We start from the raw sequence: 24610 nt of genomic DNA on the forward strand, positions 1-24610 counted from the left end.
CCGGTTTTCGATACCTGTGATGTGGTATAACCCCTTGTGTAGTTTTGTGCTCAACTTCAATCTTTTTTTTTTTTTTTTAGTGTTCAATAATAATTTAGTTTGAAGACTTAATTCTGAAAAATGTATAAGCCATAACGTGAGTTGGGTTAGGCAAATTTTTAGAACGTTTCATTTGTTTATCTTTAAATGATTTGCAGTTCTAGTTTTGATTTAAGTTCTTTTGTATTGTTCAAAGTGTATACACAAGAAAATTCAACGGTCGTTCAATATCACTGTGTTACTGTTAAGCTTGTTCATTTTGACATGATAACGCTTTATTTTTTGTTGTTTCTCTTCTTATCTGATAATGTCACACCAACAGAAAACGAATAGTGATTGGTCAGGACAACGCGGTAAGGCTCGAGCTTAGTCGAGAAAGGACTCTCGAACTATTTGTTAGCTTCCCCTTTCAAATGTTTACGAAACTCGTACAGTCCGTTGAGTCATCCGAGAAGTTTCGTGGTAGCGAAACAGTACTGCGCAAGAACGAGGTTATACAACTTATAAGGTTCAGGAAAAAGTTGGTGATTTATTTATAAAGGTATTGCGTGAGTATCATAATGAGTAGTAGCTAATCGTCATACGGAGGTTCTTAGTCTTTTATTATAATTTTTCTAGCAGTTTGTTTTATTATTTATAGTTTTACGTTGAAAATAATATATAAATCCTTTATCGAAACTTCCAGAAGTAAGTTTCAGAAGATTCTTTACAGACTACATAAGGCGACTATAGTTTACACGCGACCCTACGGTATATACCCTTCGTATGTATATTTTTAATTCTTAACGATGACACCACAAATCATGCACCGAGAGAGTCAGGTAAGGAAGACACAGTATTAGAATTACATGTGATTTAATTTTATTTTTTACAGCCTGATGAAGTAAACTGAATAAAGTGGTATTACGTAGTTTAATGTACAAGAAAAAAGTTTAAATATTATTGTGTCGTACAGTCGTGTATGAAGGGCTGGATTTTTTTTTTTTTAATTTTGCCTAGAGATAGAAGGGTAAGAAACATTTGTATTTTAAATGTTGACATCCTGAAATAGATTACTTTTTCTTTTCTTTTTTTCCAGCATGTCAAGTCTAGATTTTAAAAGCTGTTTCGGTATCGTTTATATTTTTGATGCACGATGCCATTTATGAGACCGAACACTCCAAATTTTCTTATTTGAAATTCTTCACATCTGTATTTCGCACTCGTTTTTTAATATTTTTTGGGATTTCAAATTGATACCGTGTTACATACTAACTTCTAATTCACGATTATATATATATATATATATATATATATATATATATATATATTCATATGCATTGTATGTACAGAACTGGTAAATAATAACTTTGCAATTTGTGATGCTTGATTTTCAGACGGGTGGGGTGAGAGCCATATAGCGACTTCATCTATGAAATTTTAGTTGTTTTTTATCGTCTCTTTTTTAGTTATGGTTATAGTGTATGTAAAATTATCTCAAGGAGCATTAGGAAGATCTGTTTTAGTTACAGAAATTTGTATAAAATTGTTTCTTACCATGTTGCTGGTAGTTTTACTATTAGCAACACTTCATTCTTAAAATTACTGTTCAGTCTTTTGAGTGGTAATAACATTAGAAAGTCACTTTATACCTGTCTTACCAAGTATGGCAAATACAGTTTATGTATTTTAGCCATGATTTTTACCCGTGGATGCGATAATTGTCTTCCAAAGTTTAGACACGGCTATGACGTAACAAGTGAAACCTTTGTTGAAGGGAAATCCCCTTTTTTTTTCTTTATGATATCCGGTATTATTTACAGAACGTGAGGAGGTGTGAATAGGTTTCGCTGTAGAAGCTATAAATTATTTAGCTTTTATCTCCTTACGTAAATTATTTTGTGGTAGTACAGCGCAAGGTACCTCTTGGAACAATGTCACGAAACAAGTGTGGAAAATTATTAATGAAGTGACGCTCTTACATGCCTTTTAGTTTTTCATTGTTTCACATTTAAAAGTTTGAGGTTCTTAAAATTGGTCTAACAAGACAAATTTAATGTGCAGTTCAAAGATTGGTCAACTCAGAGTTGTGCAAGTCTGAACCTCAAGCCCTGTATAACAAACTAGAGTTGTATAATCCTGAGCTTCAAATCTAGTCTAAAAAGCAACAAAAGTTAACTGACCATCATGCCTTACCTATCAATCTTATTTACACCAATCTAAGCTTTAAGCCTTGTTTTAACATGCTGGAATCATAGAGCATTAAGTCCAGAGTTTAATGTTGAATATGTTGTTATAATAATTTTCATGGGTAAATCTTTCTTTCTTGTGTGATTATATCATTTTTGTGTCCCTTCATATTGAACATAGCTAAAAGGTTTATCTTCTAATTACCACTCAAATTATCCACATATGCATGATTAAACAGCTGGTCATATAGTTTTGGTTCTATGGTACATAATTTGTAGTTTAAGTTCACAGATGTATTTATTGCAGTATAGGAGTTAGCTTGTTTATTTTAGTGCTCAAGAAATTACCATATTACTTTACAGAATGCTATCGGAGAGACAACAATACAGCAAGAACTGCCTCGGATATCACAAGCTTCTGAACATTGTTCTCTTGTCAAACAAAAGATGGAATGTTCAGATACTAAACAAGCAATGTCTGCAAAACATGAACTTTCCCAAATGTTAGTGGAACGTGAATGTTGTTCAGACATTAAGCAGAAGCTTAAAGTTTCTGTAGCTGAGTGTAGTAGACTACAAAAAGTTATCAAAGAGGTGGGTATTATTTTCTAAGATTCAGAAATTGATAAGGCATTATTTTAGAGATATTTAACACTGGTGATTATATATGTATGATCAAACCTATCTTTATTTATCTAGCCAAACAAAGATTAACTAATGCTAATGCCCCTTATTTTTATCATAAACTAAAATTACAACCTGGGACATCTTGTTATGCAACCCTATGCTTGTACTGATTTTATTTGTGAATATGAATATTAATTTGTTGTATTGCTCAAAAGTAGTAGAGGAACAAAAAATGCAGATTTTATGTTCTGAAGGAAAAATGCATCACTGGCTACTGTTGTATCCTTAAATTTAACACTTTATTTTTCCTCTGTAATATAGAAATACTAATTAATCCAAAATTTATTCAAACTGATTTTGTTCCATAATTATGCTTAGGAATTTTTATATTTGTTACAACCCCATTGCTTCCTTTCCTTGAGCCAACACTTAATCTATTGAATTAACTTATCCCTTATCCACGAACATACAGATATCTGTTCAAGTGCTAAAAGTGAGTAGTAATTGATAAATATTGCCATATTAGATAATTATTTGAACTGTATTCTGTAGCTTTGTACCAAAGTGACAAGGCTGGTGGTAATACAGGCTAAATTTTAAGTAATTTCTACTTTTTGGTGGAAAAATTTTCCCTACCCATCTTTAAAATACTGCATGAACATTATGGTTAGCTAGTAACTGACAAATATGAATATTTTTCAAGTGCAGCACTGCTGATGATCAAAGTAGTGTAGATGTCAGCTGAATTTGATTTTGTGGAAAATTTACTCTTGCAGTAGTAACTTTAAAATAAAAAAGGAAGTCAATGCACAAAGATTTTTAGAAACTAGATATTTTCCAAGTTACTTTGTTACAAATGTGTCCACAGCTGCTTTCATTTACTCTTTTCAAAACGAGTTTACGTTGCAGCACATTTATTGTTCATTGAGTGAAAGTAATTTAGATTGATTTGTGCATATTTGCATAAATGGTCTAAAGATGTAATGAAAATTAGTTTGAACTTGTTCATAGTTTTAACTCAAAGCACGACAATAGATGCTATGATCTTTAATTGAAATGTGTTTTTAATATTATACTTTCAGCATAGTGTGGAGTGTTCATATTTTATAAATAAAATATAAGTTTAACATTATTTCATGTCATTGTGTTTTCTTGCATGATATTAATTTTTTTATACAAGTTGGTTGTATTACCCCCTGCAGAGCATTACACTGTGAAGCTTGATCAAAATTGAACAACAGTATATGATATTTCTCTACTAGGATATAACCAAGTAAAAAATGGATGAGTCATTGTGTACTAAAATATTTTTATAGTAATTTGTTAATCAAGTAAAGAAGATTAACACAAAAAAAGATTCTTCAAGTAAAAATGTAGCATAGTTCTGTGACAAATAGATGGAACAGTATAAGGATTTGTATAATTAACTAGTTGGTCACCTTCTCCAAACTGATCTTCAGATTAAGAATCTGAAAATTATTTATTCTTGTTATCAGATAACTGAAGTAAATAAAAAATGGCAGAAATATAACCAGGAGAGACAAGTTTATCTTCAACAGCTTCTTGCCAGCTTTCAAGAACTACATAAAAATGCTAACTCTTTGAATCCCAAAGACTATCTGTTAAAAAGGGCTGTGACTGAACAAACTACTAGTCATGTAGGTACCACTCGTGGATCCTGTAGACATAGTGATTCTTTTTTATCTAAAGAAGCAGAATATTTTGATTTAAAACAAAATTATGAAAAGGTGGTTAGAGATAACTGTCAACTACAGAAAGAACAACAAGAAATGCGTAAAAACTTTGAGGCTTTAGTTCATCAACTAGATATTGTTAACAATGAAAGAAAAGAACATCAAGAAGTTCTAGATATGCAGGTAAGTACTTGGAAATATTTTTTCCTTGGTTTATTATAAATAAAATGTACTATTGATGTAATAGTATATTGTTACATATAAGAGTATGAATAAGAAAATTTGTATTGGTATTAAACATGTAATGTACATATTTTTAACCATAAGGTTGCATATATGTTTCATGAACTTTTGACAACAGATCAAGCAGTAATGTTGTTACTTCCATTTTATAAATTAACCCTTCTTTCTGGACTTTCTTTTTATGAGTGCAAATTAGTTAACTTTAATAAAATTAAATCCATTAAATACTTAACATTATCAGAGAATTGGTTTCCCATTTATGGTGATATTTACTTTTACTTTACCCTTTTATAATTAGCATACTTCAAAAGGAAAATATTATAAAATTTTAGTTCCTATAGGAATCAGTTAAAATTGCCCAAGTTGCTTTCTTTGTGTGTTTTCAAATTTGACAGAAGGTCTAATTGCAGAAGCTACTCTGTATTGCCCTTTGTTCTCTTAACAGACAATGTTTCTCAAGCTACCCATTTGTTATTTCCATTTAAATTTGGCTTGACATGATTTTATTTCTACCCATTCCAGATCAATGTGTAGAATAATTTACACTTTTTAGTTTTGTCTTGTAGTTTCAGTAATTTTATTTTTTATTCCAGACACTAACACTTTTGAAATGTATTTTTGAAATAATGTATTTGATTTGTATTTATCTTGTCACTCTTATCTGTTTCTTTTCTTCTCTTCTTGGTCTTACATTGGTGTTCCATCCACTGAGTCTGTTTTTGTTGGTTGGTTTAAGCAAATGCTAACTTAACCCATAAAACCATCTTACAGTATGTTAAAGTGACATTTGAGCCCTGGGCACTGACTTTTCCCTTATTTATATTACTGTAAATGTGTCCATAAATGATGTTGAAAAGCTAGCTATAAATGAAAAATAATTGAAATTTTTTAAAATGGAAGTATTTTTGTTTTTGTGTGGTTAGTCATGTTGCTTTTGTATTTAAGACTAATTTAAAGCTACTAAGCTGCCTGCACCTTGAGATATTATTAGATTTACAGTGAAATTACCATTAGCAGTGAGGAAACTGAACTGGTGAAAAATACATTCTTATCTTTATAAGTAGATGCATGAGAAGAGGAGTATTTTATTAGTTTGACTGATGGCCAGGTTTATTATTAGTTTTACTCTAGGTACATAACTTCATCTGATTAGAAGTTATTATTAACATAAGGTAAAACCCTGTATTTTCTATGGTTTGTTTTTTCTTTTAGGTAAGAGCTTACAGAGAAGATTGGGAAGCTGAAAAACGAGAAAAAGAAGAAGTAAAAATGAAAATGATTCATCTAACAGAGAAATTAAATACTGCAGGTGCTAAGGTAAACATTTTTCTCAGCACAGTAAAACTATCTTTACTGTTTAATGTGGCATATAATTCTTTCACTACTATGCTTTTACTGCATAGAAAATATATACTTTTTATTTGTAGTACTTATTTTACCTTGATTTGATCAAACAAAACTTCTTTACATTTCACCACTGACTAATTTCTCAAAGTTTGCTCTATTTATTGTAGTTGACATTAAAAATTTGGTTTGACATGAGAACTTAATCTTTTATACCAAGGCCCAGCATTATGAATAGAATGCCAAATTTTCAGAAGTCCCAGATATTTGGAAACTTCAGTGTTAAGTGTGCAGCCTTAATTTCCACATAAAGCACTAGCTAACATGGGCCCTGTTTATAACAGGCACAGTATATTTACCACTGGTATTTTCTAGGTTCGTAGACCAAATTTTCATTTACAAGTCTGACTCCTTGGTAAAAGAATGCATTGCTGTGTAGAATATTTGGTCATCTGTTGTGTCGTAAAACTTATGGATTATTAGAAATTCAGGATATTCCGTATTTTTCTTGCTGCATCTTTCTACTAAAATTCATTAAGATCTTTCTCGTTATGAGTACCATCTACTGATCAAGATTATAACATTGAATAATACATTTTTGGTCTACAAAGACTGAAATTCTAAGTTCTGAAAATATGAAAAGTGAAATTTGGTCTGAGTTGAAACTAAAACCTGATATTTGAGGGGAATGTTAAAGCAAACTTGATTTTGACTAAGATCTGTATTACTATGAATGTTTTGCAGATTTTCAGACAAGATAATGTGTAGTTTTTTTTAATTATTTTCCTGTAAATTCCTATCTAGGATTAGAAAAAAATACAACATTTATAAAAGTTTTATCAAATATAATGTTAAATAATTATATTTACAAGATCAGTCAATATCTGTGCTGGGTATATAAAATTTGGTTTCACAGTTAGAAAAAATATTTTATTAGTGCTCATGTTTTTATTAGTGTTGTATGTCTTATAATATTTCTTGTAATGTATTTTTTGATTCAATAAGTTTTTAATTAATATTCATAAAGTAAGATGTCATCTAGGTGCCATGTCAGATAAAATGGCAAAATTATAATCATGCAAGCAATGTAAAAGTAACTTCCAATACTGCAGACTTATCTAATTCCTTTCTCTCATACTATAAGTAATGCATACAAACCATTTTGGCACCATAACAATCTCTTGGTGACATTTTCTTTGTATCCTTTTAAGCAAATATTTTTATCATTTATATATCATATATATATTTTATTTGATTCTGTTAATCAAGGTAGTGTGCTTTTAAAGTTTAGTTTTTCATGTTTTTGAGTGGTTTATAAAGTAACTCACTAACAAAAATATGGCTAATACTATCTACATTAAGTGATATTTAGATAGTGAGACAGAACAAAGGATGGAAGAGTAATTAAATATTTTTTTTCTAATTTAACGTTTCATAATCTCCCTTGAATTTCTGTCTGGTTTGGCTTTATGTTTAATATTACAAATTTAATGCAGAAAAGCAGTTTTAGTGAAAAACAAGATATTCCATAAGACATCACAGAAAAAACAAAACAAACGTGTTCATCTATGCATGCCATGTCCTTTTGTATACAAACAACAAAATGCTACAAACCTTGTACACTTTGTTTTTTCTCCTCTTTATTAATTATTTTCTTTTGCCAACTTGTGGGAGAAAATACTAATCCTTTTGTAAATAACCATATTTTATTTTGATCCAAATTAATTTCTGTAAAATTGACACACTACAATAATTATTTGTTTTACATTAGAATCAAAACTATAGACAAAGAATTCAACAAATTGAAAGAGCTTGTCAGTACAATATTGAGAGTCAAGATGAATCAAATATTTATCTTAATGGCTATGAACAACCAGTGGAACTTGGACAACTTTATCAGTGGAAGTCTTCACATACCTCTCCTGCTTTTGTGGTATCATCTAGTCATCAACATGAGTACCACCAAAAGGAAATAAAAATACCTCAAAAACAACGAGTAAATGGTGAAACTATGATCAACCAGACACATTGCAACAATGTGGCCCATAATGCTTATGTTCCAGAATCAGTATGTTATTAGTTTAAATTCAAACATAATAAATGTTATATATATTTGAATGTGCTTTTGTTTTTCATCTTTACAAATCGATAATTGACTTCTCGTTTCAGTAGAGACTTGGGTTAAATCATTGTACTAGATGTGAAGCTTTTATGGACTGTATGTGCCTACAGCATAATTTGAAACCTTGTTTTTATTATTATAAGCCTTCAAGCTCGCTGCTGAGGCACTGTGGAGCCTACAGCTTAGAAATGAAAAACATGTAACATTTGGTCTCTCTGCTAAGACTTTAGTATTCAGTGCAAGAAAACTGCAGTGAAATGTTGTACAATTCACCACTCCGAGCAGATGCAGTCCATAATGTACTTAATCTTGTTTAGCTACTTTGTATCAAGTTTTAATTAAAATATATGGCAAGTGTAAATGCTGATACTGGTACATCTATATGTACAAAGAGAAATTTATGAAGGAACATTGTTCATTTTCATTTGTGTACATTAAAATCAAATCTATATTTCTTTTTATTTTGAAAAAGATAGCTTTAAATACTTATTATTTTTATGTCAGAAATTTTCTATTAAATGTTAAAAGAAATGCTAAGGAGAATGTAATTGAGTACTTCAACTGCTTGCTTACTTTGTTACAGCATGAAAACACTGAAATATGTACAAACCTTAAAGCTTTAATGGAAACAAGTGATCTTGAAGTTGATGCTGTTGCTTCTCCGAGAAAGAATAATTCAACTAAAATCAATAACATGGAAGAAACAAATAGTAAAGTTTATTCTCAATGGATCAGTGGTGAGGTTGGAGATGTAGTTGAGTGTCCAGGATGTTTAAGAACTTTTCCATCACATAGACATGTACAATTTTTAGATCATTTTGAGCAATGCCAAAACTTGCAAGTAGCTGAGTGAGAAATCAACAGATGAAGTTATTAGACTGTGTAATGTCCTTTATTATTACCTGTAGCTACTACAACTGAAATTTGTTAGCCAGTGAGCTAAATTCAAATAGGCCACTTTATAGAAAGCAAAATGTTACTGCATTTCTGCTTGAAACATTTATTGCTAATTGTAAGAAGATTTTTTATGTGCAGTTCACCAAACCAAAATTGTAATATTTTAATGTAATTTATTTCATTTGTGACATTCAGTTTTTTTCTGTGAGATGTGAAAAAACATCATTTATCTCCAGTGAGTTTGATCTTGTTGATTGGTTATTATCATTATATTTTAAATGACTGCCTTACTCAATTGATTTTGTACACCTGCTTCCCTATTACATAATGTTCGTTTGTCAACATGGTAAAAATTAAGATTTTATTTAATATTATGTTTAACTTTCAAGTATCATATCACTGATAGAGACACAATACAAACCTTGCCAACATTTGATATTGCAAGTATTTTCACAACAGAGGTGTAACTAATACTTTATATTAGTGAGTTTAATGCAATGTTTTGTTTGTTTGTTTGTTTTTTGACTGACATTTAATGTTGCTAGCACTATTAAAACATCAAGTCTTAACACAGCAAAACATTGACTCACACTTGATATTGTTGGTATTGCATCTTATGTTTGTATTAATAAAGTGGATTTTTTATCTTAGTAAGAATTTGACCATTATTTGATATTGCAAGTATTAGTGCACTAAATATTTGACAAATTATTGTGTCGTTGGTTTTAAGGGATGGGTGTAAAATTGAGGAAAATAGTTATTTTAAGGAATTATTAGGATCGTTTTGAGATACTAGCTTTCAGTTTCTTATGACATTCATTATAAAACACTTAAAATGTGCCACATTATGATTATACATATTTTATAGAAGTACTTGTTTTTCTACACAGTTAAACATGCTTAATAAATTCCACTTTTATTTTTACAGACTAATATTAGTATTAATCACTATCTTTTCTCTCACTAAAAGGATTTTATTGCTAGAATTACAGGTAACATGGAGAATCTTTCCACTTTGTACATGTAAACATCATTATTTAGCTTTTCTTAACATCAAGTGGTAAAATAATTGTCAAAATCTATGAAAGTTAAACTTGTTTATTTAATTTTGTAACCATTTCTTTCCCAGTTCTGTTTAACACGCAATCCTAAAAACTTCTGAAACTGATTTACAGATCACATTATAATTTCTCTGTAATTATACATGCATTCTGTAAACAAATAAATTTAAGAAATAGTAAAAATGCTTACAAGTTTTTATGTGTAAAAGTTGTTAGTTGGCAGGTTTGCAAACATTTTGAGATATTAATCTAGTGTTTTTATTCTAAACGTCAAAAGTAAAGTTTTAAAGATTAGTTAAGTTGTGTAGTTAATGAAAGTCAGGGGCGTAGCCAGGGGGGGTTAATCCCCCCTCCCCATGGACCCAAACGTTTTAGACAACTTCAGTTGCCACCTGTGAAGTTTCATGAAGATTCGTGATTGCATGGCAGATAATTTCACACACAACAAATGGTCAAATGCAAATTTCTGATTGAACACTTTTAATACAGTAAGTTTTGTCAGAACTAGAGAAATACAATGGAATATCTATGAAAGGCTCAAACGCATGTTCGTTCTTGCCAGGACATCTACAACACAGTTTGGTTCAACTTTAATATCACGGTGAATGTATAACTAGGCTAGGCCATTCAATCGATCTTGAGTGGTGGTATTTCTCAAATACGTTTTGAGTTTTCTGAGAGTTGAAAACGAACGCTTTACTGAGCTCGTTGACACAGGCAGAGTGGCAAATACTTTCAACAGTCTAGAAATGACTGGAAACATTTCTGCATTGCATATGCATCTATGACATTTTTTGGTCTGTTGTTTGCAAGTAATTTCTACCAAACCCTACGTTCACCTACTGCAGCTAGTGAAGTGCTGTCAATGTCAGCCTTGTATACATTGACCACCTCTTTAATATGGTCACATTGTTGTGCTGTAGGTTCTGACTGTTTTGTGGTCGATCCTGATGGCAGTAGAAACATGAAGTTTGTAAGGAGAATTTTGTGACTGGAAAGACGGTCACATATTTGTGAAAGAAAGTTATCAACAAATGGTGCAAATACAACAATACGAAAGTAATCCTCGGGGCTAGTGGTTTGTGGGTTAGCACGGTACATCTGTCTTTTAGCCTGCCTTGACATTATGATGTCAATTTGAAGCTCACTACACAGAGTTTGAGCCTAACAGAAAATGTTGTTAAATTCATTCACAATATTATTTCTGAGTGAACAGATTAAATCTTCCACTATTTCTGCGTGATGCATCGCAGCACCTAAATCAATGTTCTGTTGCTGCAGTAAGTTGCACAGAGGTAAACTAAAGGAAAACAATTAAGCAATGGTAAGTGGAATGATGATGAATTCTGGCTGTGTTATAGAACACAACAATTGATTGGCTTGCATGGCAGAATTTCTGTCTTGCCAACCTGATATGGTCTCAAGGGCATCTGCAACTGCATGGATTAAAGACAGTGACTGAGTCATGCCTCTCAACCCACCGGGCAGGGCAGAGACCTTTCAAACTTTTTTCGATTCAGGTGCTTTATTCTCCACCGAAAGAGCCAAAACGTGCTTTCGTTTGGGTGTACTGAAAAGGTTTTCAATGCTAGAAATTACTCCCATGCAATTTCGCACAGGAACTTCTTAACAAGCATCAGAAATTGCCAAGTTTAGGGAATGGGCACTGCAGTGTACATAGGGTGCAAGTGGGAATTTATCAGTTATGTGTCTCTGGACACTTTTGAATTTCCCACTCATAGAGGCAGCACCGTCGTACCTTTGTCCTTGCAGGTAAGCCATGTCAATACCATATTTTGTCAGATCAGTTATGATAACATCAGCTAAATCTCTGCCTGTCAAATCATAAACAGGTATAAATTGCAAAAAATCTTCTCTTATTGCAACAGAGTTGTCATTGGCATGCAAATATCTAACACAGCGAAAATTGTTCAGTGCCTGAAATATCTGTTGTTTCATCAGATAATATTAAGAAACACTTTGCAGCATTAATCCTGTTGACCAAAGCATCAAGAACATGAATATTACAAGCATTGATGATTTCATTTTGAATTTAAGGACTCTGATACGTAGCATTCCTCTTTGTACTCTTAAGGCTTGCTGAAAGCTTGACATCACCCTTTGCACTGTAGCGCAAATTACCCGAAAATTCCCATCATTATTGATGAGCTCCTCAACAATTTCACCAACAAACATTGGACCAGAATCATATTTTCCCCTCAAATCTAAACTCTGTCTCCCACACAGCAATACAGTATCAATAATAGGCATTAAATATTGCCGGTTCTGTTCAATTTCTTGCTTGTAAGTTGCATCAAGCTGCAAGTGCACAGATGAACTTGTGTTTACGACCTGCAGAAAATTGTTAGCTTTTTCTTTGCTGTCTTGGTGGTACTGTTTCAATTCATGCGCCTTGAAGTCTTCAACAGCCTTCTTCCAGTTTATGTATGGAAATTTCACTAGTTGTCCCAATTTCTGGCTTCCAACACCAGCACCATCAGAAGCAAAAAGACAGCAGTGCTTGCAGAAAGCACCCTTTGCATGTTGACTGTAGAGTAGTCATCTCCACTGTGAAAGCCAACGATCCTGAAAATGCAGCTTTCTTGGACCACACTGGGAAAAAACATAATCACTCTCTGGCTTCCAGGCATTCTCAAGGAAGCATTTTTTTGTTTCAGCGTTTATCTAAAAGAGACAAAGACATAGTTCTAGTTATTTTGCTCATAGGAAAGTTTGTTATGAGATTACAATAACTTCGAAGAGAAAGGCTTAGTGATGTACTTCACAGAGCAGGAGGCCTAACATCCTGTGGCTGTATGCTACAGTCACTATCAGCAATGAATATTCAGTCTAAAACACATCGGAGTGTTTGCATGATTTTTAATACAAAATTAATATAATGAGAAGTCGACTTACCTGTTTATCAATGCTGACATTATCAGAAATGTAATTTCCAATGTCCCAGACTGGACCTGAGGTGGTAGTGACAGCACTGGTAGAAGGCTACGGTGATGACTCTGACAATTCAGTTGACAATTCTGATTCAACATGATTGGCTGCAGCAGATTGATCAGATTCAGCCTCATGAATGGGTTTAAAGAACCCATGCAGTGTCTTTTGCTTTTTTAGACTTGACATAGTGAATGATTGTTTATCGCAACTTCTGTTGCCTGCGGCGCTTGCATCAAGCACTCAAACTAACCCCCAATGGTCATTTCTGACTACTCCCCTGATGAAAGTATAAACCTTGTCAGTATTATTAAATACCATTTGTTGACTTTGTAAATGTTTAATATATCAGAAAGAAAATAAAACTAAAGGTTTGACAAGATAATGAAGTATATTCTACATCTGTATAATATATATATATAATATATATATTGTATAATACTTGTAAAGTTAGGTTTTGAAAATATAAAATAGTTTTGGAAATGTTAGTCTAAAGATATTTTAACGGTTTTCTGTGGTAAAAGAATTATGTATGTGACTTGATGTAGACTACAAAGATGTTCCATTGCAGTAGTTTATAAACTGTTAAAGTTTTCAATTTAAAAGTTTAGAAATTCCTTGACTAGAGATTGTATCACCAGAAGGTATGTCAGATATGTTTTAATTTCATTTAGGTTTTAGATTTTTAAAATAAATTTTCAAATAAGTTTTCAATTTTTTCAAAGTCAATAGAAAAGTTCGGTAGGACCACAGATGTAAAAGATTAGTATGTTATCAATAACATGGAGTTCTTTTTCCTCATTGCAGAGTGTCATATTTTTGTATTAGCCAGTTTTGTCACCATACATGACTATGACTTGTAGATGATAAATTTTAAAAATAAACAATCAGCACTCAGTCCACTTGTTTTAAAATAATGTATATTAAAACAAGTCGAACATAAATTGAAATGCTTATTGTACTGTTGTATCTCGAGTTTTAAATAATTGTATCTCTCTCTCTCTTTCTTTTCTTTTTGTTAGTCTACACAACAGAACACTTACAAGGGGGCTTCTGATACTCTATCTTTGTCTTTTTGCAATGCTTGGGCTTCTGGGTAACATGTATAGTCAACTCCTGTCAGCACAATATTGGTGCCTTTGTTGGCTACTGGTCAGATCAAGTACACAGCTACTCTGCTGAATGATTCTTGAATGAAGGACATCTCACACAGTAGAACCTTGTCCATCTTCCCTTTATGTACTGCCCTTTGACATATATCACATGACCTGCAGAATCTAGTCACATGGCCAATGAGATTGCTAATAATCCTGTCTGGCATCTCGGAGTGTCCTCTCAAAATCAATTTGTGGTAGAAGTTCATAGCTTCAATCTTGTATTCTATTGATACCCCCCTCGGTGTGGATTCCTGTACGTGGTGAGGGGACCTCCCAGGGAAGGTTCTGTTCTATCTGGTTACCTTCTCTGGGATCTAAACATCCACTCACGTGTTTGCCGTGCGTGGCGACCCGTGAAGGGGAGGAGAGGATCCTGGTGGTTGAGGGGTCCAACCCTAACACACCACTTTGGCCTCGAATTCCTGTAGACGGGCGGCCTTTGGGTGGCCCCCCTTGGGTCAATCGGCTGGTCCACTTGGGCTAGAGTCAACCAAGTACCAGTGTTGGAAGTTCTCAACGGGTGTTGTGGACATTGTGCCTGATGCTGGTGTTTGGGTATAGTGCTCACGAAACCCTGGCGTTGCTGTATTGTCCTTGCGTGACTTTGTAGTGCGTCCCCTTGTAGGGCTCCATGGTGGGTGGGGTCAGTGGGTACCGAAAATTTTTCTTTTTCCTATGGATCCTCTAAAAATTTAAATAAAATTGTAAAAAAACAGTCAATGGGTAAGCGACCACGTCTTGAATACTCAGAACAGCAATCTTCAACATCAGTAACACACGTACCTCATTTTCTTATATTACATTCTCTTTCGGAAAAATCTTTAGGGAAATGTCCCCTTTTTTTTATTCAAAAGGGACTAGAGGGACTTGCTGGCTCTCCAAAATCAGTAAAGAAACTTCGATCTGGTGACATATTGGTTGAAACATCCACATCCCAACACAGTGAACTCCTCTTGAATTCAAAGGCAATTGGGGATATACCTATTGAGGTTACACCCCATGCTACCTTGAATTCTTCACGAGGAGTTATTGTTGAAAGGGATTTGAAGAACGTTTCCGAGTCAGAGATTCTCGCTGGTCTCTCCACTCAAAGAGTTTCTGCAGTGAGGCGCATCTCCACTCGCAAAGATGGAGTTACACTGCCAACAAATACCCTCGTTTTAACATTTACTTCACCACGTGCACCTGCCACCATCAAGGCAGGTTATCTCATTTGCAGGGTTCGGCCATACATACCAAACCCTCTTCGATGTTTCCAATGTCAGAGATTCGGCCACTCAAAGACATCTTGTCGTGGTTCCCTGACATGTGCTCGTTGTGGAGACAAGGACCACGATGCCTATGACTGTGACATGAACCCACATTGCGTAAACTGCAATGGTTCTCACCCCTCTTACATTCATTCTTGCCCAAAATGGTTGGAGGAAAAAGAGATGCAGCGTTTGAAAACGATGCATAACATTAGTTATCCTGAGGCTCGGAAATTGCTGTCCACAACTCCATCTCGGACATATGCTGCTGCACTTCATTCCACAAATACAGTGGGAGTGCAGACAGATATCTCTGTGCCTCCAAGAGAATCGTTTTCAAAACAAATGAAAAGCCTTTTGACCTCCGTGGTTAAAAAGGTTGATGAATCGACTTCCACACCCATCTCTGTTCCTCCCATACCTTCCAACAAACCTCAAGATCCACGTCCTTCAGTTTCAAATACAGGCATTTCTTCTGATACATCTTTTTCTCCCACCACAAGAGACAAAACAATTATTCGTTTGCGTCCTCAGTCACTGGATTCCCCTTTCAATAACAAAAACCTGCCCACCCGACCCAGAGCAGGATCCATGGAGGTTGATAGACCTCCTCCGACTAAAGACAGTAAAGAAAAAAGACGTGGTCGTAAACTGAAGGGTTCTCCAGCCACTTCACCTACCCGTTCTTAAAAATGGCCACCTTGATACAATGGAACTGTCGAGGTTTACGTTCTAATCTGGATGATATCAAAACGCTGATTGCTTCCTACCATCCTGTTTATCTTTCTTTACAAGAAACATTTCTCAAAACTGCTGATACTGTCTCCATTCGGCAGTTTTCTCTGTACAGAAATGATAGGATGTGTGATGGTCGAGTACATGGAGGGGTGGCACTGTTGGTTGATCAACACGTGCCCACCCTGTCTTTGTCACTTGGAGGCTGTAGCCATCCGTGTTTCCTTGGGTCATACCATCACTGTTTGTTCTCTGCACCTGTCCCCTGGAGAGACATATGATCAATCAGATCTTGATGCTCTCGTTGAACAATTGCCATCTCCATTTCTAATCCTAGGGGATTTTAATGGACATCATCCCCTCTGGGGAAGTGCTATTATTGATGGGAGGGGCCGATCTGTAGGGCGGATGCTCTCTGATCACAATCTTTCTCTTTTCAATACTGGTTCTTCCACTTACTTTCATGCACCTAGTCAGTCCTTTACCGTTATTGATCTCTCAGTTTGCTCCCCTTCATTATTCTCCCATTTTTCATGGAGGGTTGACAGTAATCCACTAGGCAGTGATCATTTTCCGATCCTTTTGAAAGAGACTGGCCGTGGTCGATGCCACCCTACCCGCGTGCCCCAGTAGAAGCTGGATCAGGCAGACTGGTCCACTTTCACTGCTCTCACAGAACTTGATCCTGCCATCGTAAATCAGTCATCAGTAGACGACTGTGTAGCAGCGGTAACTGACTGTATTACACATGCAGCTGCTCAGTGTATTCCTAAAACCTCGACACGTTTTCCACGATATCCTCGTTCGTGGTGGAATCCTGCTTGCCACTTAGCACGGAAGGCTCAAAAGCGGGCCTGGGATACTTTTCGTAGATATCCCACACTTTCAAACCGGGTTGCTTTCCAACGGGCCCGTGCACATGCTAGGTGGGTAAGACGTCAAAGCCAGAAGGAATCTTGGATTAAGTTCACAACCAGCATATCTTCTACCACCAGTTCCAAGATCATATGGGACAGGATTCGAAAGGTTAATGGACACTACAATTCTATCCCCCCTCTCGATCTTACTCTCTGATGGTCAGGAGGTGACTGATGTTCGGAACATCGCTAACACTCTAGGTGAAAGCTTTTGCCGGATATCTAGCACTTCTGCTTATTCCTCCACCTTCCTGGCCATCAAGACTCGGGCAGAGCGATCACCTCTTTCCTTTCGAACTGACTGTTTCTTTGACTATAATTGTCCCTTTGCCCTGGTGGAACTAAAAATGGCCCTTCATCGGTCTGCCAGTACGTCTGTTGGACCTGATGATATTCATTATGACATGCTGCACCATCTATCTCCTGCTTCTCTTGATGTCCTTCTGATTGTTTTCAACCGGATCTGGCAGGAGAATGTTTTTCCTGATGCCTGGCGCCAGGCTATTATTTTACCTTTGTCTAAGCCAGGGAAAGATCCCAAGATTCCTTCAAACTACCGTCCAATTGCTTTGACGAGCTGTCTCTGTAAGACATTAGAAAGGATGGTTAATGCTCGTCTTGTTTGGTTCCTTGAATCAAACAACCTCCTCTCGCCCACCCAGTGTGGGTTCCGTCGACAGCACTCCACCACAGACCACCTAATTCGTCTTGAAACATGTATCAGAGAAGCCTTTCTCAACCGCCAACATCTTGTATCAATATTCTTTGACATAGAGAAGGCTTACGACACAACATGGAGGTATGGCGTTTTGCGAGACCTCCATACATATGGGTTACGTGGCCATCTACCCATGTTTATTAAAAAATTTTTAATGGACAGGAGATTCCAAGTTCGTGTGGGTTCGACACTTTCCCGTTCTTTTGTACAGGAGCTTGGAGTCCCTCAAGGCTGTGTATTGAGTGTTACACTCTTCAGTATAAAGATAAATGCCATCACTGAACAACTCCCTCTCACTGTTGCGAATGGGCTGTATGTCGACGACTCTCACATCTCATGTCAGTCGTCAAACATGAGATATATTGAGCGGCAACTACAAACCGCCCTCAATTGTGTACGGAAGTGGACTATGGCGAACGGCTTTAATTTCTCTCTCTCCAAAACTGTATGCATGCACTTTTGCCCTGATCCTGAACTTCATATGGGTGAAGTTTTGCTGCCAGTGGTTTCGGAGACCAAGTTCTTGGGGCTTATCTTTGATCGTAAACTGACCTTTATACCACACTTAAAGCAGCTTCGGGTCAAATGCACAAGAGCACTGAACATCCTCCGTGTTCTCTCTTCTACCAGTTGGGGGGGCAGATCGCTGTTCAATGTTAAAGGTATATCGTGCTCTTATTAGATCGAAACTCGATTATGGATCAATGGTCTATGGCTCTGCCAGACCCTCGGCCTTAAAGATGCTGGACCCCATTCATCACCAAGGACTTCGACTCTGCACTGGGGCTTTCCGTACCTCTCCAGTTCAAAGTATATACATTGAATCTCATGAACCTTCTCTACACCTTCGCCGTTTGCAACTATCTTTACAATATACTTCGAAACTTCATTCCTTACCAAAGCATCCCACCTGGAAATGTGTTTTCAATGTGGGCAGTACTTTTTCAGAACAGACGATCTGTCATTGCTCCGTTTGGCCTTCGCATCCGGGCGCAATTGGATGAATTGGGTCTGTCCTTGGATAACATTGCAGATTCCACAGGTTGGCCCATCCCACCATGGCTTATTACAGCCCCAAATGTGACCTTTCTTTCAGTCACCTAAAAACGGCAGATACTCCAGATTGGAAGTACCGTCTTTTATTCAATGAATATCTTTCAAACAATCATTCAGTTCCCATTTATACAGATGGTTCCAAATCAGGTAATTCAGTGGGCTCTGCTATGGGTCAGTAGTTGCGCGCAGAATCCCTTCTACAGCTTCTGTGTTCACTGCTGAACTGTATGCCATATCTCTTGCCCTGGATCATATTGCAGCTGAGCAGTACTCCAACTGCACTATTTATACTGATTCGCTTAGTTCTATACTTGCCTTGGAATCGCTACACGTTAGCTCACATCCTATTCTCGCTGATATTCGAAACCGACTGGCCCATTTCTCATTAGCAGCTACTTCAATCCAGTTTTTCTGGATACCAGGCCATGTTGGTATTCGCGGGAACGAGCTTGCAGACATGGCAGCTAAATATGTCTGCTTCAGCACCATCACTCCTATGCCTATTCCGTACATAACGGAATAACATTAACTTTTTTCAAATCAAACCCAAAATTGGACTTTGGCCATCTAGCTTTCGTAAAGTTCGGAAGGAGGAAGTTGTTCTCACTAGGCTACGCATTGGTCACAGTTTTTTAACTCATCATTTTCTTTTATCTGAAACTGATGCACCAATGTGTAGTTTGTGTAACACTCAAATCACTATCAGCCACGTTTTACTTTCTTGCCATCGTTACAATTCTCAACGACGGCAATATTTTAGACATATTTTTTCCCAGGGTCAGTCTGTAACATTGGACAGAGTTATTGGTGATGGTGACTCTGTCCACCTTGATAATGTTTTTAATTTTTTAATGGCCATTAATTTTTTTAATCTCATTTAAGTGTTGCATATTTATTCATTACACCTTTTTTAATTGTGGTTCCTTTTTTACAGTTTTAATCTCTCTCCTTCAATTTGACATTGGACAATGGCCAGAACATTAAATAACTCGACACCAGGACTGGAAAGGCCAACTTCAGGTGACTAACGTTACTGTTTGAACTATCCGTTTGAACTACTCGTTAGTCGTCCTGGCGAGTTGTTATTATACTTTCGCTGCATATCATTTCACACTTTTACTACTTAACTTTTTAGTACTGGCCATATTGACTCATAACCCGGAACCAGGACTGGAAAGACCAACTTCAGGTGACTGACGGTGGTTTCTATACTTACCTGTTAGTCTTCCTGGCGGGTTATGATCATTACCATTCTGCTACAGGTAGTTCTTTACAACTTTGTTGACTGGATGTCAACATTGGTTTTTACGCCATTTTCTGTTTTAATTGCCGTTTTGCTTTTATCTTCAATTACTTTTACAAATTTTACTCCATTTACTTGACTTTTATCTTTTTACTGGACATTTGGCTACTCATTATTACGATTTTGCGGAGTGTCTTTTAAAACTTTTATTCTTTTACATTTTGATAATAGCTGCTATGACACATAACCCGGAACCAGGACTGGAAAGGCCAACTTCAGGTGATTGACGGTGGTTCTTGAACTTACCTGTTAGTCTTCCTGGCGGGTTATGATCATTACCATTTTGCTAGAGTAAATATTTTACAACTTTGAAGACTGGATGTCACCATTGGTTTTTACACCATTTTCTGTTTTAATTGCTGTTTTTTTTTACCTTCATTTACTTTTACAAATTTTACTCCATTTACTTGACTTTATCTTTTTATTGGACATTTGGCTACTCATTGTTACAATTTTGCTATGTATCTTTTAAAACTTCTATTCTTTTACATTTTGATACTGGTTGCTATGACACATAACCCGGAACCAGGACTGGAAAGACCAACTTCAGGTGATTGACGGTGGTTCTTGAACTTACCTGTTAGTCTTCCTGGCGGGTTATGATCATTACCTTTTTGCTAGAGTAAATACCTTACAACTTTTCATACTCTGCCTTCTATATTAACATTGTAGACTAGGTGTCAACATTGGTTTTATACTTTTTGTTTTACCTTCATTTCCATTTATGTCTATTACTACATTTATTTATTGTTATTATTTTTTTTTTTTACATTTTTACCGAATGTCTGGCGCAGATAGCGTCGCTGCTTTGTGCCATAAAACACTAAATCAATCAATCAATCAATCTATTGATACTATGATCTGTTTAACTTTCCCAATAAACCTGCCTTGATATATTTAGTACAGGATAGCCTTCTGGTTTCTCTAACCTGTAAGTCCTTTTTCTTTTTGTTTTGTGCTCGAATTTTTCATGGTCACTGTCCCAAGTTTCTGCAGTGAAGTATCTTCCTTCTATGCTTTTTCAGTTCCTGCAAACCAACATTTGAGATGTAGTCTTTCAAGACTTGTAAGGGCTTGATGTCTCCTTTCCATCTTATTTTTCTGAACTTCTATTGCCTGGTATATTGCTAATCACTAAGTTAGAGAGGGGTGCCTTCATACACATGGCCTCCAGGTTTCTCGCGTATTAAAAGTGTTCATCTTTACCCTCATTATGGGAAAAATTTCTCTCAGTTCCATCAATCAGCATGAACACATGTACGTTGTCTGTCATCTGCTCGTCAGATATTAGACTGGTTCTCACTGCTGCACCCAGTGTCTCATAAGATTCTCTTGACATACCCTTCACTTACTGGTATACTATGAATTGTTGACACCTCTCAATGTTTATAACACATTCTGATCACCATGATTCATTTGCTAATTTGAGCTGACAATCGCATCAAAAATTGACTGTTTATTTATGTTAAGGGCACTTTCTTCTTGTGATGAAGCTAATGAATTATCTTCATTCTTTTTTTTTGTTTCATGCAGGTAGCTCCAGATGCTTTATATTGAGATTTTTGATGGTGCTTGTTGGTGACAGATTTGTACCTACTCGCACTGCGTCCTGTTTTGTAACAAATATAGCATCTCTTCTTCCATTTATCTGTTAGTCTTCTGCCACTTTTGGTAGACTCCTGCTTCTGGTTAACTACTACTGGTTTCAACTTTAATTGGTTATTCTTAAACTATGAAGTTACATTTTCTCTGGGCATGGCATGGCCAAGTGTGTTAAGGCAATCGACTCGTAATCTGAGGGTCGCGGATTCAAATCTCGGTCGCACCAAACATGCCCGTCCTTTCGGCCGTGGAGGCATTATAGTGTGACGGTCATTCCCACTATTCGTTGGTAAAAGAGTAGCGCAAGATTTAGCGGTGGGTGGTGATGACTAGCTGCCTTCCCTCTAGTCTTGCACTGCTAAATTAGGGACGGCTAGCGCAGATAGCCCTCGAGTAGCTTTACGCGAAATTCAAAAAACAAAAAAAAACAAAACATTTGCTATGCAGGCTTCCATCTTCATCGTCTCGTCCACGTCTTTTGGGGCTTATTTTCGTTAGGGATCGTGACACGTCTGTTAAGCACATTATCAGGAACTGTTCACATTTTAGTAGGTCTTCAAAGCTGTTTTCATACTTTGCCATGTCAGTTCACGTCGTGAAATACCGCCGTAGACGTGCCACAAATTGAAATGCAGCTTCTTCAATGTTAGGTTTGGCTTCTCTGAACTTCTGGTGAAACATTCTTCAGTATGTTCATAGCATTTCAAAAAGGCCACTTGATATAGCCCATAACATCTTCTAACATCATGCCAAGTTACATATGTGGGCTTTTTCCTGTGATGAGTGGGCGGAAAGAGACTGCTCAGTTGCCATTGCCTCTGTATTAACTTTGGGTGAATCTTTCATACCTCTCCAGGAAAGCATCCATATTACCTTTCTGTTCGTCAAATTTTGGCAGCTTGAGTAGTCTAGCTCTGACCTCATGGTAATTTTTGAGTCCTTTATCTTTCTGTAGGGTGAACTTAGCAATATCAGTTTGTGCTATTATTCTTTCTATGTCTAGTCTCTCTTCTTTTCTTCTTTCTTAATATTTATTTTTACTCATCTTCTTTCAGTCTTTCCTCCTGTCTTCTCTGTTGATGCTCTTCTATCTCAAGTTATTGTTGTTTAATAAACTCTCGTTTATCACCGTCTTTGAGCCCTAGTCACTATCCACCTGTCAATCAACATGGTTATATAGTGTAGTTGTGACTTTTACAATATTTCTGCCACCACTACAGCTTTGCCTATTTTCACTAGTTCACGTCTTCTACCACTGATTATTATTGTAGGTACTCTGGCTCGGCACTGTCACATTTTTATGTGTGGACTGAATTCTTTACACTAGGTGTCTGTGACTTGTTGAAATTTATTACTAAAAATGAACAATCATCATACAATCCACTTGTTTTAAAATAATATATATATAAGAGAAGTCAAACATATATACAAACGTTCATTGCACTCTTAGTTATCACATTTGTATTAAGAGCTTTAAATAATTGTTTTTTGTATGTTTTTGCCAAAGTTCACACACGTTAGTTCGATTACTTTAGAATACGACTGACAAGAGAAAATTTCCTTTCCGTTCTGTTATTAAAATACATGGCAAATGAACTTCTATAATAACTTATAATCAAGCAGACTAGGTATATCTAACTAATTAATTGGAACTACATTTTAGCTTATTATTTATAGCCCAACTTAGGCCTAGAATGTTCCATATACTACGAGATATTATGATGTAATAATACTCAAAACAACGAACTAAGTTTAAAAGATTTTAGTAACATTAACATGACGCGATAATTCAACAATTGCCAATTCATAACGAAAACAGTTACGTAAATAAACACGCAATAGACTATTGCTTCTGCAAGTAACTGAATTTAGCTACGGCATTGCATTAAACAAACTTTCGTGTATAATTAACACACAGCAATTTCAAATATTTTCAATATAACTGTCAGGATATAAAGGAGTTAAGAACTTAGTTCCGTGTTTATCAGTAAAAGTAAAAATATACTGCAAATGTTTATAACTGCAATGAAATAAACTTGGGTCTGGGTATTTTTACTTTTAAAATTCAAGGTTAAAATACACCCTTGTGCAAATTAATTCAAACAAGACGGAAAATTACGATTTTTTCAATTTTTTGCCTTTTATTTCTGAGAATCCAAAAATTACTTACAAATTAATACATGATATGATCGCCTTTATTTTTCAGAAGATCATTAATCCGCTTTGGCATCGAGTCCACGAATTGACTGCAATCTTTACTAGTTTTTGGATCGCGGTACCACAATGGCCTCAATTAGCTTACCTGTCTTAGTACAGTCTTTTCCTCGAAGTTTTTCTTTACAAATCGCCCAAAGATTTTCAATAGATTTAAGTCCGAAGAGTTTCCAGGCCAGTCCTGCACCTTTATTCGCGTTGTAGTCATAAAATTCTTCACAAGTTTCTTTGTGTGGCACGGAGCCAGATCTTGCTGAAAAATGCCAGATCCATCTGGAAATCTCTTTTTCAATCCTGGAACGACTCTTCTCTGCAAAACTTCGATGTACTGTGGTCCTCGCATTATACCTTCTATTATATGTAAGCCTTCGACGTCATAATAGCTGAAAAAGCCCCAAAACAGCTTCTTCGAGGTATGTCTTACGAACTGATTGATGTGAGATTCTCAAAATTTCTCACCTGGAGACCTGCGAACATGCAGACTTCTTTGACCCTGTACGAAGAAATGAGTCTT

General features: G+C 35.7%; 1 protein-coding gene across 5 annotated transcripts; it reads left to right on the forward strand.

The window, feature by feature from the left end:
• Nucleotides 1-433: 433 nt before the first annotated feature.
• LOC143255659 (uncharacterized) lies at nt 434-9788 on the forward strand. 5 transcript variants are annotated; one of them, XM_076511683.1, is made up of 7 exons: nt 437-580; nt 725-860; nt 2571-2801; nt 4331-4711; nt 5984-6088; nt 7887-8183; nt 8821-9788. In XM_076511683.1, exons 2-7 carry the CDS (start codon nt 828-830, stop codon nt 9088-9090), a joined length of 1317 nt encoding a protein of 438 aa, XP_076367798.1. In that variant the 5' UTR covers nt 437-580; nt 725-827; the 3' UTR covers nt 9091-9788. The 5 variants fall into 5 exon arrangements, with proteins under 5 accessions (XP_076367799.1, XP_076367798.1, XP_076367802.1 ...); XM_076511684.1 differs by lacking the exon at nt 725-860 and having other exon boundaries at nt 434-580; XM_076511687.1 differs by having other exon boundaries at nt 471-860; nt 4331-4492.
• Nucleotides 9789-24610: the final 14822 nt, after the last annotated feature.

Source organism: Tachypleus tridentatus, chromosome 7, assembly GCF_004210375.1.
Source record: "Tachypleus tridentatus isolate NWPU-2018 chromosome 7, ASM421037v1, whole genome shotgun sequence".
Classification (NCBI taxonomy): domain Eukaryota; kingdom Metazoa; phylum Arthropoda; class Merostomata; order Xiphosura; family Limulidae; genus Tachypleus; species Tachypleus tridentatus.

Bases quoted from the DNA above. Each gene is read 5' to 3' on its own strand.
- LOC143255659 (XM_076511683.1), top strand. From the start codon at position 828: ATGACACCACAAATCATGCACCGAGAGAGTCAG. The intron at 6,089-7,886 runs GTAAACATTTTT...GTTTTACATTAG, and splicing joins TAAATACTGCAGGTGCTAAG to AATCAAAACTATAGACAAAG. The intron at 8,184-8,820 runs GTATGTTATTAG...ACTTTGTTACAG, and splicing joins ATGCTTATGTTCCAGAATCA to CATGAAAACACTGAAATATG.